Here is a 17258-nt window from a genome sequence, read left to right as displayed (position 1 = left end):
CAAGTGGAGTACCCCAATGATCAGTCCTAGTGCTGGTACTGTTCAACTTTACTAATGACCTGGTTGAGGGGATGGATTGCACCCTCAGCAAATTTGTGGATGATACTAAGCTAGGGGGACAGGTAGATACATTGGAGGGTAGGAATAGGGTCCAGAGTGACCTACATAAATTGGAGGATTGGGCCAAAAGTAATCTGATGAGGTTCAACAAGGACAAGTGCAAAGTTGCACTTGGGACTGAAGAATCCCAAGCATTGTTACAGGCTGGGGGACCAAATGGCTAAGTAGCAGTTCAGCAGAAAAGGATTTAGGAATTACAGTGAATGAGAGGTTGGATATGAGTCAAGATTGTGCCCTTGTAGCCAAGGCAGCTAACAGCATATTGAGGTGCACTGGGGGGCATTTCCAGCAGATTTTGAGAAGTTATTATTCCCCTCTATTCGGCACTAGTGAGGCCACATCTGGAATACTGCGTCCAGTTCTTGATCCCCCCAGTATTGAAAGGATGTGGATGCATTGGAGCAGACCCAGCGGAGGGCAATGAAAATGATTAGGGGGCTGGAGCACATGACCTATGAAGAGAGGCTGAGGGATTTCAGCTCATTTAGTTTGCAGAAAAGTGAGGGGCAATGTGCTAGCAGCCTTCATTTCCTGAAGGGAGACTCAAAAGAGGATGGAGAGAGGCTGTTCTCATTAGTGACACGTGGCAGAAAAAGGAGCAATGGTTACAAGGTACAGAGGGGGAGGTTGGATATTAGGAAAAAGTATTTCACCAGAACAGTGATGAAGCATTGGAATGCTTTAACTACAGAGGTGGTGGAACCTCCATCCCTAGAGCTTTTTAAGTCCCAGCTTGACAAAATCCTGGCTGGGATTATTTAGTTAGGGTTGATCCCAATTTAAGCTGGGGACTGGACTCATTTAACAACATTGTTTGGGGCTTTTGGAAGGTAAGACAAGAATTAACCCAATATGAGCAACTATAAATCCACCAAACAGAAAAGTCCCAGTAAACATTCAGCACCTGCTTTTCTCCTTTCCTGGAGGATTCTGAGTAAAGAAGATCCAGAAGTTGACCAAGACTCCTGTCAAATCCTTTGCCAGTCCACTGCTTGCTTAGCAAAGTTCTCAGTCCTAGGTGAGAGAGAGAAAAAATAAGCATGTTATTCGTTAAAGCTAATTTGTCATTATCATGTTTAGCAAACGGATTACATACAAGCAAGCAAAACTGAATGTCAGCCAGTCAAATCTGATAATACGCATGATGGACTTTCAAGATTTAAAGAACATCATCAAGGTTATCTTTTAAGTGTTTTTATATTCACCACAGAGAAACTTGCTCTTTCAGGACTTGTCAGTAACCACACATATTATTTTAGAATTTTTCATGCCAGAGACAAGAGAGACAAACCTTTGTAGCGGGTAATGAGTAACTCCACAAGTTGAGGGTAAGATTCTGCCACTGACAGCAACAGTTTTGTAGCTGCATTTCCTGTGACAGGATTGGTGGTAGATGAAAGCTTATAAACAAGTTCATCTAAAACAGAGTGAAGGATCTTTTCATCCACATGCAGCAACACAGAACTAACAAAAAGAGACAAATGCAGGATTATCATTGACGGACACATAATTCAACAATGGCTTTCTTCTTTAGAAACACTGGGCAGAAGACAATGCAGGATACACCATTATTCAGATCAATAGTTCAATCCACTATGGAAGAGATAGGGACTAGATGGCCTAATTAATCTTTCCCAGCTGTGTGTTTACATTAAAACACAACTCTAGCTCATAAAGATTTGTTTCCTCTATTTATGGCATTGATTCAAGAATAAATCAGACATTTTTACTAAAGCCTAAAAGAAGTATAGTGCTGTATAAAGTGCTGAGCATGCTAGCTCCCATTCAGCCTGGCAGTTATTCATGTGTTTAACTTCTGTAACCATAAAACTATAGCTTGTGCATTACAAGGGCAATTTCCCCACCTTTGATATTCACAGGAATGGGATACATCCAACTTAATCTGCTTCATTAACTGGTTCTACTAGTGATAGGTAACTTCTTTTCTCTCACCTCTCAACAAGCACCTCCCAGCTGTAAAGAGTAGACCAAGCGCTTCTGGGCTAGGGCAACCAGCACTGACTGGTGGGAGCACATTGCTAGGTGGGTATGGGATGAAGACGAGAGCTTGCAGAACTTTAGGGCCGTGTCTACACTAGCCCAAAACTTCAAAATGGCCATGCAAATGGCCATTTTGAAGTTTACTAATGAAGCGCTGAAATACATATTCAGCACCTCATTAGCATGCGGGAGGCTGCCACACTTCGAAATTGAAGCGGCTTGCCGCCGCGCGGCTCATCCAGACAGGGCTCCTTTTCGAAAGGACCCCGGCTACTTCGAAGTCCCCTCATTCCTATGAGCGGATGGGAATAAGGGGACTTCGAAGTAGCCGGGGTCCTTTCGAAAAGGAGCCCCGTCTGGACAAGCCGCAGCAATTCTGAAGTGCCGTGGCCGCCCGCATGCTAATGAGGCACTGAATATGTATTTCAGCGCTTCATTAGTAAACTTCTAATTGGCCATTTCCATCCCATTTCGAAGTTTTTGGCTAGTGTGGACGTAGCCTAGGATACATAAAGCAACCTTCCTGAAGCTGTGTGCTGAACTGGCTCACAACCTATGGTGCAAGGACACCAGAATGAGACTTGTCCTCTCCTTGGAGAAGCACGTGGCAATTGCTGTTTGGAAGCTGGCAACTTCCAACTGCAAATCAGGAGGATTTGTGAACATGGCATTTCCCAAATGAAGTGTGGGAGCATAGACAGCACACATACTCCGATTTTAGTGCCTGCCCACCTTGTCACTGCATACCTCAGTAAGATGGGACACTTCTCAGTGGTGCTGCAGGTGCTTGTGAATCACTGGGTGTTTTGCATAGCTGCCTGTGTGCCTGAGCACCTGTTTTGCGGAGAGGGGCAGTTGGCAAGCATGTTTGGCAGTTTCGCAAGTTTGCAAGGTGTGAATTGGGAGAGCTTCCTTCCAGGTGGGCCTTCAAGGGCTGATTAGATTGGAGGCAAAGGCTCTGAGCTGGGCCTATCCAGCTAGCAGCTCTATAAGGAGGCAGCCCCGGTGAACCCTGTGAGCTGCGAACAGGAGCAGCTAACAGGGAGTTTGCCTGGGAGTTCACCTTTGGGAGGAGCCCCATACCGGTTGTCACCTTTCTTATACGGTGTTTCTCTTGTGCCCTTCAAGGCGGCATTAGAAACAAATAAGGGATCTCTGAAAAGGGAAAAAATGGAGAGTGATATGGCTGGTGAGAGGTCTGTTGTTGTGACCTGCATGTCATTTGCCATGTTTGTCTTCCTCCCGAATGATAGGAAGGATTTTCTATGTACCAAGTGTACGCTGGTAGCCATTTTAGAAGAGAAGGTTAAAGGACCTGAGGCACAAATATCAACCCTCAGGTCCATCAGAGAGGGTGAAGACTTTCTGGATAGAAGGCAACAGATAATACCGCAGGAAGAGCGGGCTACCCAAAACAAGGAGGAGAACTGGAAGCATGTTACCTCCAGGAGGAGAAAACCAGTTCAAGTCTCTCCAATTCCAGTGGAGTTAGGTAACTGCTTTCAGCCTCTCCCCACAGGTGATATGGCGGAGATAACTGGGGCTGATACCTCCCAGGGATTGTATCTGAAAGAGTCCCCACGGTTTAGAAGGCATGGGATGCGCAGTCCTAGGGATGGGAGTTCTATGACCACCGCCCCTAAGAGAAAAAGACGAGTGGTGGTGGCCAGGGACTCCCTCCTAAGAGGGATGGAGTCATCCATCTGCCGCCCAGACCTAGAATCCTGGCAAGTTTGCTGCTTGCCTGGAGCTAGAATTCGGGATATTACAGAGTCACTGCCAAAAATTCTTAAACCTGTAGACCATTACCACTTCCTACTTCTTTATGTAAGAACAAGTGATACAGCCAAGAACAACTTTGATGAGCTCACGGCAGATTACGTAACCCTCGGGAGAAAGATCAAGGAATACGGAGCACAGGTGGTCTTCTCGTCTATCCTCCCTGTGGAAGGAAGGGGTCCGCGTAGGGATCATCAAATCACAGAGGTAAATGCGTGGTTGCGTAGGTGGTGTAGCAGGGAAGGATTTGGTTTCGTGAACAGCGATAGCTGAGAAGAGACAGGATCCACCTCACTAAAAGAGGAAAGAGCATCTTTGCAGGCAGGCTTGCAAACCTAGTGAGGAGGGCTTTAAACTAGGTTTGTCGGGGGAAGGTGACACAAGTCCGGAGGTAAGTGGGGAAGGAGGAGGGAACAATCAAGCGGGTCTCCTGGGTGAAGAGGAGAAAGTGGGCCAATCGGCCCCTTCTCTAAGATGCTTATACACTAATGCCAGAAGCCTGGGGAACAAACACGAAGAATTAGAGGCACTGGCACAGTCGCATAAGTATGAGGTGGTTGGAATAATGGAGACTTGGTGGGACGATTTGCATAACTGGCACACAGTCATGGAAGGTTATAAACTATTTAGGAAGGACAGATGGGAGAAAAGGAGGAGGAGTTGCGCTCTATGTGAGAGAGCAGTATGATTGCTCAGAGGTCCAGTATAAGGAGGGAGAAAATCCAATTGAGTGTCTTTGGGTTAAACTTAGAGGCGGAAATAACAGAGGTGATGCTGTAGTTGGTGTCTGCTATAGACCGCCAGACCAGGGAGATGAAACAGATGAGGCTTTCTTCAGGCAGCTAAGTGAAGCTTCCAAATCACAGGCCCTGGTTCTCATGGGAGACTTTAATCATCCGGACATTTGTTGGGAGACCAATACATCAGCACACAGACAATCCAGGAAATTTTTGGAGAATGTTGGGGATAACTTCTTGGTACAAGTACTGAAGGAACTGACCAGAGGCCGTGCGCAACTTGACCTGCTGCTCACAAACAGGGAAGAGCTAGTAGAAGAAATAGAAGTGGGAGGGAACCTGGGCTGCAGCGACCATGAGATCGTAGATTTCAGGATCTGGACAAAAGTAAGAAAGGTGAGCAGTAACATTTAGACCCTTGATTTCAGAAAAGCAGACTTCGACTCCCTGAGAGACTGGATGAGCAAGATCCCTTGGGAAACGAAGATGAAGGGGAAAAGAGTTGAAGAGAACTGGAAGTATTTTAAAGAAGTCTTACTGAAGGCACAGGAGCAAACAATCCCCCTGCGTAGTAGAAAATGCAAACATGGTAGGCAACCAGCTTGGCTTAACGCGGAAATCCTTAGTCATCTTAAATTCAAAAAGGATGCATACAAGAAATGGAAACATGGACAGTTGACTAAGGAGGAGTATAAACATACGACTGGAGAATGCCGGGCAGTAATCAGGAAGGCGAAAGCACAATTGGAACTGCAGCTGACAAGGGATGTGAAGAGTAACAAGAAGGGTTTCTACAGGCATGTGAACAATAAACAGGTTATCAGAGAAGGTGTGGGGCCATTGCTGGATGAGGGAGGTAACCTAGTGACAGATGATGCAGAAAAAGCTGAACTACTCAATGCTTTTTTGCCTCAGTCTTCACGGACAAAGTCAGCTTCCCCATGAGGGTCCTAGACGATGCACTATGGGAAGGTGGAGGGCAGCCATCTGTGGGGAAGGAACAAGTTCTGAGCTAACAAGAAAAACTAGATGTGCACAAGTCCATAGGTCTGGATTTAATGCACCCCAGGGTACTGAGGGAATTGGCAGAGGTCATTGCTGAACCTTTGGCCATTATCCTTGAAGACTCTTGGAGATCAGGGGAGATACCAGATGACTGGAAGAAGGCAAACGTAGTGCCCATCTTTAAAAAAGGAAAGAAGGACAATCCAGGGAACTATAGACCCGTCAGCCTTACCTCAATCCCTGGGAAAATAATGGAGGGAATCCTCAAGGAATCCGTTTTGGAGCACTTGGAAGAGGGGAAAGTGATCAAAAGTAGCCAACATGGATTCACCAGGGGCAAGTCCTGCCTGACTAATCTGATTAGCTTCTATGACGAGGTAACAAGCTCTGTGGACATGGGGAAGTCAATGGATGTGATACACCTTGACTTCAGCAAGGCTTTTGATAGGGTCTCCCACAACATTCTTGCCCATAAGTTAAGGAAATATGGATTGGATCCTTGGACTATAAGATGGATAGAAAGCTGGCTTGATGGCCGGGCCCAACGGGTAGTGGTCAATGGCTCAATATCTGGATGGCGGTCTGTTTCAAGCGGAGTGCCGCAAGGCTCGGTTCTGGGGCCGGTGTTATTCAACATCTTTATTAATGACCTGGATGAGGGACTGGATTGCACCCTCAGCAAGTTTGTGGATGACACAAAACTGGGGGGAGAGGTAGATTCGTTGTAGGGTAGAGAGAGAATCCAGAGGGACCTGGATAAATTGGAGGACTGGGCCAAAAGAAATCTGATGCGGTTCAATAAGGAGAAGTGTAGAGTCCTGCACCTGGGGCGGAAGAATCCCAAACATTGTTACAGGCTGGGGACCGACTGGCTCAGCAGCAGTACGATGGAAAGGGACCTAGCGGTTATGGTGGATGAAAGGCTGGATATGAGTAAACAGTGTGCCCTTGTAGCCAAGAAGGCTAATGGCATACTGGGGTGCATTAGGAGGAGCATTTCGAGCAGATCTAGAGAAGTAATTATTCCTCTTTATTTGGCACTGGTGAGGCCACATCTGGAATATTGTGTCCAGTTTTGTGCCCCTCAGTATAAAAAGGATGTGGATTTGCTGGAGCAGGTTCAGCGAAGGGCAACAAAAATGATTAAGGGGCTGGAGCACAAGACCTATGAGGATAGGCTGAGGGATTTGGGCTTGTTTAGTTTACAGAAGAGAAGACTTAGAGGTGATTTAATAGCAGCCTTCACCTTCCTGAAGGGGAGCTCTAAAAAGGAGGGTGAGAAACTGTTCTCGGTGTCAGATGGCAGAACAAAGAGTAATGGTCTGAAGTTTAAGAGGGAAAGGTGTAGGTTAGATATCGGAAAAACTACTTCACCAGGCGGGTGGTGAAGCATTGGAATGCGTTGCCTAGAGAGGTGGTGGATTCTCCATCCCTTGAGGTTTTTAAGTCCCAGCTGGACAAGGTCCTGGCTGGGATGACTTAGTGGGGGTTGATCCTGCTTGAAGCAGAGGGCTGGACTAGATGACCTCCTGAGGTCCCTTCCAGCCCTGTGATTCTGTGATTCAAAGATATCAGTGTGGGGTGGTCTGGAAAGGTGCATCACACACGAATCTTCAGGAACACCAGCCTATTCAGAAAGCTGAAGGTGGAGACTTTCTTTCCAGACCACAAGATTACAGTACAAGGTGTGAAAATGCCAATTGTGATTCTAGGAGACCCTGGCTTACAAAACCATACATGTGGCAGCACAACAGCTGTGAGGAGCATTTCAGCAACAGGCTGAGCAGATGTTGCATGGTGGCTGAATGCACCTTTTGGAGAGTGAAGGAAAGATGGAGTTGCCTCTGTGGCAGGCTGGACCTCATGGAAGATAATATTCTCATGGTTATCGTGGTGTGTTGTGCTTTGCATAAGCTGTGCGAAAGTAAGGAACAACTGTTTGCTAAGGGATGGAGCACTGAGTCACAGCACTTGGCTGCAGCATTTGAGCAGCCAGACACTAGAGCTGTCAGAGGAGCATGAAGGGCTGCTGTGAACACCAGTGAGGCTTTTATGGTGCAGTTTGAAAATGAGGGGCACTGGAACAGGAAAAGGTCCCCTACCCGCTGTTCAATGTAACATATAATCAGGACCTGGCCTTTAATGCCTGCACCTGGGATAGCTTTGTTAAGCAGTAAATAAAAGGGCTAAATCATTCTGAAAGTGTGCCTTCATTCATTAGAAACAGCACAGTTAAACACAAGGAAGCCTCCCCTACTCACTTAATAAGAGAGGCACTGACAAAGGGTCATAACTCACAGTAGTGTGCAGACCCACGCATCATATTCACAGCTGGGAGAGGGGATGAAGTGCATGGGAAGAACTGGACTCTGAAAAAAGGAATGCAAGGGCATGGATTGGTGGGGGCAGTTGCTGGTCATGGAATTTTGCATCTGCCGCAAGGAGCGCGCCAACCCATATTAGCTGACTGCTGATTCACCAAGCACTCTGGGTCATGGAGGAACAGATGGAGATCCTAATTGTGTGTTCTGTGGCCTGTCTGGAAAAGCCCTGGGTGGTTCTTGCTGCTCCTGTGGTCCCTTTCTAAGCACTGTTCCTGATGTGCGCACTCACTTGATTACCGATTTAGCACTTCACAAATCAAATCCTCCCTATTTCTGTGAGGGTGTCACCTCATCTGTAGCAAGTGCTTCAAGGCAGCAAGCAACAGGGTCGCCAAGGTCTAATATTAGACACACAGTCCAAAAATGAGTTTGTTAATATCAAATTCTACCTTGTAAAATTCCACTTCTACAAACCCCTTTCCCACCATTTTCACTCACTGTCCCATGGACTCTTGAAAAGAATGCATGTTGCCAAGCATCTTAATCATGATGAATCAGGGGAAAAAGGTGATGTAAACTGTGTATACAGGTGACATAAATTGCAGCCAGGGCTAGAAAATTCCCTTGCAGTAAAAAAAGCTTATGCCACAGTTGTCCACAGGCAGGTAACAAAATGGCAAACATCTTCCTGCTCAGAGTGAGTAAGGAAACAAAGGCACAACTTCTCCAGGCTTGTGGCTTTTGCCTGCTCCTTATTTAGTCCTCTCTGCTTTGATTCCTGCACAAGTGACTGAAGAATTTTACAGGCGAGTCTCCCTCAACAAGGGGAGAGAACAAAGCAGCACTGCTGTGGAATCTTAAGCAGAAAATCTACAAACACCTTTCCAAAAGTTTCCATAGCCTCTTCCTGCAGGATTCCACTGAGACCATGGCAAACATCAACATGCTGCTCAGCCATATGGATTAGCTACACGGGGATATGTGCAACTCACAGAAACAGCCAGCCTCCCACTTTCCATGCCCTCAGCCCTGCACTCAGGACCATCCCAAGTGGGTGAGGGAGCCAGGGCAATCTCCCCACACTACATGCAGCACCCTTTCCCCACTCCACCCACACCCTGACCCTGGAAGGGGTAGCTCACAGATGCCCATGGAGAAGCAGGGCTCAGTAGGTGAGTACAGGGTCAGGGGGAGGCTGGGAAGAGGCAACCCCTGTGGCGGCTGCTGCCCTTGGTGCCTGCGCCTTGCCCCAGCTAATCCTGCCTCCATCCATAGGATGGCTGGGCCGCCACAGTGGGCCCTGTGGCAACTGCCACACCTTGTCCTATGGCTTGCACTCCTCATGCCACAGCCACTTATGCTGCATTTCATCCTGCTTCCTGGTCCCCTGAAAGTGACTGCTCAGGCTGGCTATGTCTCTCAGCAGTGGAGAACAGCTCCTAGCTGCCAGACACGCTCAGTGATCCTGGGGAGAGCCCCCAGTCTGTGTCTACCTTGATCTCATCACCTATAATTTCATCCTCTGGGCTAGGTCATCTGTGCACAGCCTCCACCACGGGACTCTTGGTGGTATAAATGGGGTTTCCTCCTAGGGCTGTGTCCAGCTACTTCTAGAAATAGCAGCTCTTCAGTGAAGCACTGAAGCATCAGTTTGCCTCATGACAGGCTTTAACCTTCACTCTGCACTGCAGCTGGTACCTCTCATACCCCTTTTTACACAAGGCTTGAGAAAGATGCCACTATGTGACCCAATTACTACTGGCCACTCACAGCTCTCTCACCTCTTTCCAGATACTGATCAGATCCAGAAGCCCTGTGACAGTCCAAGTGGGTGAGCTTCTGGTGCAATGGCCAGTCATGGACACCATGAGGTCACGGCACACTGAGCCAACATAGGTGTGGTGGGTTCCAGGTGCTCAGGCAGCAAGAAAAAGGACTGAAATTGCAAGGGGGCAAGGTACGTAATTGGTCATCTGGCTACAGGGCAGCAGAGTTCAAATTGTTGATCAGAGGGCCCAACTGGGAAGTGTGGCCACTTCCTGGAGGCCAGAATCAGTGACATAATGTTCACGCTGCGTATTTGCCAACAGCAAAGAGAGAGAAAAGACAAAAGTCCCTCCTAGAGCTGGAGGTTTTTTATTGATGAAAACGACCATTTTTAGTGAAAAAAGTTGTAGTGTGAACACTCATGCAGTTTTATCAACAAAAGGCATATTCCTCAACAAAACTTGTCTGTGTATACAAGTCCTGAGACCCAGACATTACTGAGGCATGGTCTATGCTAGACCTTACTGTCGACTGCAGATACACAATTCTCGCTACGGCCATTGCGTAGCTAGAATTGACTTATCTGCAGTCAACTGTAAGGTCTATCTTCCCTTGAGGGAGATCGACGGAATCATTTCTCCCATGAACTTCCCTTTCTCCTCATGGGAGCAGGAGTACAAGGGGTCAACTGCAGACCCCAGAGAGATCAGTTTTACCAGACACAAAATCAAACTCCAGGAGATTGACCCTGAATGGGTCCAATCGCATGGTAAGTGTAAACATACCCTAACTTGCCGAAGGTCACAAATGATTCAGGGAATGTCCACACTGCAATAAAACACCTGCAGTTGGCCTGGTCAACTGACTCAGGCTTGTGGGTCTCAGGCTGTGGGGCTATAGAATTTTAGTGTAGATTGGACTTGGGAGGGAGCCTGGGCATTAAGGCTCTGCAAAGGAGGCATGCCCCAGAGCCTGGACTCCAGTCCAAGGCCACACATCTGCAATGCAGTTTTATAGCCCCACAAGCCCAAGTCAGCAGACCAAGGCCAGACTTGGGTATTTTACTGCAGTGCAGATATCCTTAGTGGCAGAGCCAGTACTATAACTTGGCAGATATTGCAAGCCACTGGAGCCCAGAACTATTCCATGAAGTAAAACAAGCAAACATTGGTATAGTCACAATAAATACAGCGATTAAAGGGTAGAGAAAACTTGTTTTAAAACTTCTCTAGCAGAGACTTACTTTTGCAAAGACTTACAATTTACAAAACCAGTACCAGACTGATCTTGAAATCTAAAATGAAAATTTAAAGGAAAAATCAATAGGATTATTTAGAAGCAACTAACCTGTTGACTCTCAAAATATTCTGTAACATGGACATCACTGCAGTTGCAGTTTTGACATCATCTGTGATTAGCAACTGCAAGAAATGATTGCTCTGCAGCACTGAAAAAAAGAAAAGGAAACAAAAACAAACAAAAAAAATCAAGCAATAATCAAAGCCAAGGATTTAATGCCAGTTAATATGTAGTTTACCAAAAGAGACCTACAAAATGTTTCCCAGCAAGTGAAACTGGGGTCACTGTATAGTTAGTAAATATTCTTTGCCTTCTAACTTTGACAATGAGAATGGGAAAAGCGAATGAGACTAAGGACTTTTCCATACTAGGTGGGCTTTTTCTGCATGGTTGAAAACCTTCTGTGTACTGGTGCTGAAGTGGTGTAAAAAGTTTTGAAGTAGGGTAAGTCACACAGGCACAAGGCTTTTTACAGTCGGGTTAGTGGATGCTACAAATTTCCAGTGTAGATGAGCCCTGAACCTCCACTCTGTTACACTGGTTTTATGTTGGGAAAACTTCACTGACTTCAATTAAGTTACACTGCAGTGATACAGATACAACAGACTAGAGATTCAGACCCACAGTTTTTATTTAATTATCCAGTCGCTGGTATTTCTTAAACATGCTGAAATTTGTTAATTTTTATGTCAAATAAGGGCCTAAAATTCTTCTGTTACATTCCTAGGTCAATGGAATTTATATAGGTATAAAGAAGAACTAAGTCAATTTGTTACATGCTTGCAAATTCATCAGCACTGCAGTGAAATGAAGTAATACAATGTCAAGCTCCTTTTTTGGATGAACTTGACTCTGCAGCCAGGTTCAGGCAATCTCTTGAGCCCGATACAACTCATTTTAGGATGGAGGTGTGGCCATTTCAACTGTGTATTTCTCTTAGGAACAACTCTGATTTTTTAAGGTCTATATCATTAAAAATGGAATCTGCAAGCAAAGAAAAAAAAACCTTTGTCCAGATCAACAACCTAAAAACAGAAGGTGCCACCTTTCTTTTACTTTTGCTTTTTTAATTCCCTAGTTTACTTGTTTCACATGCTGATGGTTCCTGTTGTATAATGTAGACATTTCCAACCTTTTTCTTTCTCAGCATCCCATTCCCCGATGTGCTATAAAAACACCATAGCTTACCTGTTCCACAACAACTGATCTTCTGGATTTTGAGTAGATTAAAAGCCAGCGTTGGCACTGGGAGGTAGCAAGCAGGGCAACTGACTGGGGGCCCCATGAAGCTAAGTTGCTTGGGTTTTGGCTTCAGCCCTACACAGTAGGTTTCAAGGTGCAGTTTCATTCCTTAAGACAGGGCTCAGGCTTCAGCTTTCTTTCCTCAGCCTAAGCGAATTTCATGCAGGCCCTGCTCTTGGGTTTATTATGATGGGCCTCCTGAAACCTGCTTGCAGCTCCCCACATGGCCTTAGATTCATGGCTGAGAACCACTGGTATAATGGATTATTTCAAGAGATCATTTAAAAGTATGTGACAACTTGGCAAAAACAGGACATGGTCTCGTTTCAAAATCATTCCTGAATCCATCTCTATTCACTGTTATATTAAAATTCAAAATATTGCAGTTATTTTATAATGCAATGAATTTCCAAGTCTCTGTCTCACCACACACTGTTAGCTGGACATGCCCACCAAGGAGCCAGCAGATGGCATCAGTTACTGTTTGGAAACACCGTAACAATTCACTTTTTTCTTCATCCTGAGCAAAATAAATAAATAAATACAAAATCATAAAAGTGGTCACACTTAATCCCACTCTAACTTGTATCTTGTGCTATATCCACAATGGTCAATCGGCACATTGCACTGTATTTGATCCTTACTGACAATGGATGATGCAAGTTATACTAACAAGTTAATGCAAAGCGTTATTGATTAAAGATACTGATTTGTGAATACTGGGTACTTTAGCATTTCATTCAGTTTAATGAGGCTTGTATGAGCGTGATCCAGATTTTTATCTCGTTTATGGGGATGTAAGCTCAGAATCAGATCGCATATAGTCAGCATGTAACTGACACAATATTAAGAATCTAAGCACAGTAGACCCCGACTTACACAGGGGTTGTGTACTCAAAATCCACACCTAAGTCAAATTTCAAGCAACTTGGGGAGCCAGGAAACTGACCAGGGCAGCAGCTGAGATGCCACCTCAACAGGAGCAGAGAAACTGCTCATCGGGGTGGCAGCCTGAGTCTCCCCGCTCGACAAAAGCAGTTTCTCCACTCCTGTCAGGAGCAGCAGCTGAGATGCCACCACTGACAGGAGCGGAGAAACTGTTCCTGTCAGGGGTAGGGAGAGTCAGGCTGCCACCCCTGACAAAAGCAGTTTCTCTGATCCTGTCAGGGGTGGCATATTGGCTGCCACCTCTGACAGGAGTGGGGAAACCGCTCCTGTCAGGGGCAGGGAGAGTCAGGCTGCCACCCTGACAGGAGACGTTTTTCCGCTCCCCTCGGGGCGGTATCTTGGCTGCTACCCCTGTTAGGAGCCAGGAAACTGACCAGCGCAGCAGTGCTGGTCAGTTTCCACACCACTCAGAGTTGCATTAACCCAAGATACATGCGACTTGAGCATCCTTATTTCAGGGGTCTATTGTATCTTCGAGAGCTCTGGCCTTGATCTTTGGAATGAAAGTAGTACATAACTAGCACAAACTGTTTGAGTTCTCAGTATCCTGTCAGTCAAAATCAAAGCAAAATAACTCATAATAGTGAAGGATGCTGGAAGCTTATAGGGCCAGTCCCAAAAAGTAACGTGCTGGGTCCCATGTTTGTACCCTTCCCCAGAGGGTCTACATCAACTTCTTCCTCCATCCCCTGGTACCAGATCCTGAAAGAATTAATAATGAACCCCCAACCCCATTCAACTGAATTATTTTAGGGACTATGCAAACAATTCTCAAATCTATGAGGGAGACTGGAAGGGTCACTTAGCCATTAATTACCTGTGCTTGATAGAATGGAGCTTTCTCACAAATTGCACAGCCAAAGCTGGGTGCTCAGTGATCTCTGGACAATATGACTGGAAGTTGAAGTACTGACCTATGGTATAGCTTGTGCTTACACTCAATGATAAATCCTGCACGGATGTGCATGATTCAGTAGCATGTGGGTTCAGGCACATAATAAGAAAGTGTGGGGAAATTACACACTGTGCATAGATAGAAGACACCAGTCTCCAGGGATGCCAATCCGAAAGCTTTCACAAGCTCTAAATTCACTTACTAGAACTGAGCATGTCATATTGCTGCTCTATACTCACTACTCTGGAAGCACATAGTTTCCAACATAACACCATTGCATGAAAACCTGAATAAGTGAGTCAGCCAAAAGGAAGTATAATATTTAGGGGAAAAATTCTATTAATGGAATTCATCAGCATCTTTGTGGTTAGTTATGCAAATTATACTCTTTGGACTAATCACAGGGTCTCCAAGTGGTTTTCAGACACTGGGAAATTTTGCCATGAAATGCCTTTTTAAATGTAGCTAAACAGTGGTTACCTGCAAAATGGGAAAGGAGCAAGACTTTCAAAACTACCCACTAATGCACTCAAGAGTTGCAATAACCCAAGATACATGCGACTTGAGCATCCTTATTTCAGGGGTCTACTGTATCTTTGACAGCTCTGGCCTTGATCTTTGGAATGAAGGTAGTACATAACTAGCACAAACTGTTTGAGTTCTCAGTATCCTGTCAGTCAAAATCAAAGCAAAATAACTCATAAAAACGAAGAATGCTGGAAGCTTATAGGGCCGGTTCAAAGTAAAGTAACGTGCTGGGTCCCAAGTCAGTTATTAACAACCATGGGGGGGGAGGAAAAAAGAAAAAAAGGTATCCATCCTGAAAAACATCCTTTTATATTATGGTGTTTGCATATCTGTAGTAGAACCTACTACAGTAAACTCTTTCATATCTGGCAGCCCCCAGACCAGGAGGTTGCCAGATATTCAAATATTCTGGTTAACAGAAAGCAGCTCGGGGAGGCACAAGCCCTTCCCAGTAACAAACTTCAGCTTTCCCCTCACCCCAGTGCCAGCTCCTGCTCAACCACTGCCCCATCTTGTTGGTGAGGGCAGCAAGAAGTGGATTGAAGATGACAATGGGGGCTCACCTTGCCACGCAGGGAGCCACTCTGGGCTGCAGACACCAGGTGGGAGAGCAGAGGAGCCCTCCAGCTGTGTACACGCAGTACCGAGAGATGCAAGGTGGGCGTTGACCAGGCCAGCCCCAAAGGGCAGGGAAGTACTTGCACACTCAGTAACTCACATCCCAGCCATGATACAGCTTCTCCACACTCCCACCTGGTGCTTGCTGCCCAGAGCTACTCAGCTGTGAGTTATGCCAGTTTTTTGAGTGTTCCAAATACACAAATACCGGATCAAAAAGTTTACTGTACATCAATACATGATTTCAGAAACATTGTCACATGGTTACAAAATGTTCCTGGTGCTCTCTTAACCAAACAATTCAAATACCTTGATTGCTCGAATAAACCGGGCTTGCAGACGTCTTCCCAAAAACAGGAGGTTATCTACAGCTGAAGGAAGTAACTTATTGTAAAATTCTTCAGGATTTTCTTTCACCTCCAGTCCCACACAACACTGACTGAAAAGAAAGAGCACACAGATCTGAACCTTGCAGCATCGGTTGGACAAAAGCAAGCAAATGAATGCCATCGGAGCAGTAATACCTCACTTGACATATACTCCAACATTGTATAATGGACAACTGGTGCCACTAGTTCCAAGATATCTACCTCAAAGGAATGAGAATTATTAGGCTATTGGAGAAAGAACTTTTTATCCATGACAGCATGTCTTGGCCAAAACCATAGTTTCTCAGAGCTGTTCTGATCCGTTCCAAATACTATCAATGTAATGCTTAGGTACTATAATACCATTGAAAAAGTAAACTAGGCAGATTAAAATCAATCACAAACTGAAGGTTTCGTAAACTAAAAAATACCATGCAAATAAAAGTACGAAAAACTGGGGGTGGATGTTACTTTTTAGGGATGTTAATGTAAACCAGTAAGTGCTGTTGTGGTTCATTGATAGGGGCTGAAGCAGCCTTCTGCCGGCATGAGCAGCAGGTGCTTCAGCCCCATGGGGATGCTACGGATGGGGGCATTTCAGCTGGGCTGGAGCAGCCCCTGACCGCAATGGCCCAGGGAGGGGAGGAAGCTGGGAATGGGGGAGGAGCAATGGTGAACATCCTTAGTTACTTAGTGCAATCATAATTTTCCTTAAACGTGAGTACTACAGGTCTACCTTTCAACACTCACTCAGTATTAATGTCTTGGCATCTTTGAAGAAAGCTTTTTAGAAATAACTACTGATGGGAGATTTTTCTGTTCCATTCTCTATGCTAGAGCTGAGCAAACAGGAACATTACTCATGACCATTTTGTGAATTTTGCTCAGAAATGCAACTCCACCTTCTCATATGCAACCCTTTTTGTTAGCTTTCCATGAATATTTGTGCATACAAGTGTAATTAATCTGAATAGTGCATGGAAAGCAAATGTCGGGTAAACTACTAAAATTTCATATACTACAAGAGGACTTGTTTTGCCACAAAATTTATTTTTGTCCGGAAGCAAAATCAGTTTACAAAATGTTTGGTCACTCAACCAGGAAACAGAAATATCATAATGTGACTGATGCCTGATCTTGAGGCATATTTCTCATATCAAAAACTCACACTGAAGAGATGGCTTTAGAGACACAAAGCTGTTCCAAGGATTCCACAGCATAGGAATTTGCTCCCCACTTAAGGGTAAAAATTGCAAGACTTATCATTAGATTCAGAACTTAAAAGTTTGAGGGGCGAGGCAGATAAAAATTGTTTGAAGGTGATTTGAGTTTAAATTGCCTGGTGATGATTTTGAACTAGGAAGAATTATTGAATTTGAATATTATCTGTGGTATATTTTTGCATGATAAACGGAGTACCAAGAGCATATTGATAATCGCCCTTTTTAAAGCATTTTTATACTTTTGCATATAATATATAAAAAACCCAAGAATGACCCAGAGGTTGATGCAAGAAGCATGTGAACAATTCGTAATAAAAGCAGTACATTGGTAAACATCATGACAATTCACAAACAAGGTTAAATTCAACTATTATGTGTTTTCACCTAATAATCCACCTAGCATT

General features: G+C 45.1%; 1 protein-coding gene across 4 annotated transcripts in view; it reads right to left on the bottom strand.

Moving 5' to 3' along the window:
- Positions 1-17258, bottom strand: part of IQCB1 (IQ motif containing B1) — a 45661-nt gene that overhangs the window by 23583 nt on the left and 4820 nt on the right. For all 4 annotated transcript variants that reach the window (XM_075001260.1, XM_075001257.1, XM_075001259.1 and 1 more), the window contains exons 4-8: positions 15573-15702; positions 12701-12794; positions 11081-11180; positions 1412-1584; positions 1025-1134 (exon numbers count right to left, since the gene is read on the bottom strand). In XM_075001260.1, the coding sequence (XP_074857361.1) occupies positions 1025-1134; positions 1412-1584; positions 11081-11180; positions 12701-12794; positions 15573-15702 (607 nt within the window). The remainder of the gene's footprint in view (positions 1-1024; positions 1135-1411; positions 1585-11080; positions 11181-12700; positions 12795-15572; positions 15703-17258) is intronic.

The sequence above is a fragment of the Carettochelys insculpta genome, chromosome 8 (assembly GCF_033958435.1).
Source record: "Carettochelys insculpta isolate YL-2023 chromosome 8, ASM3395843v1, whole genome shotgun sequence".
Lineage (NCBI taxonomy): Eukaryota > Metazoa > Chordata > Testudines > Carettochelyidae > Carettochelys > Carettochelys insculpta.
This window is presented reverse-complemented; position numbering and strand designations above follow the sequence as displayed.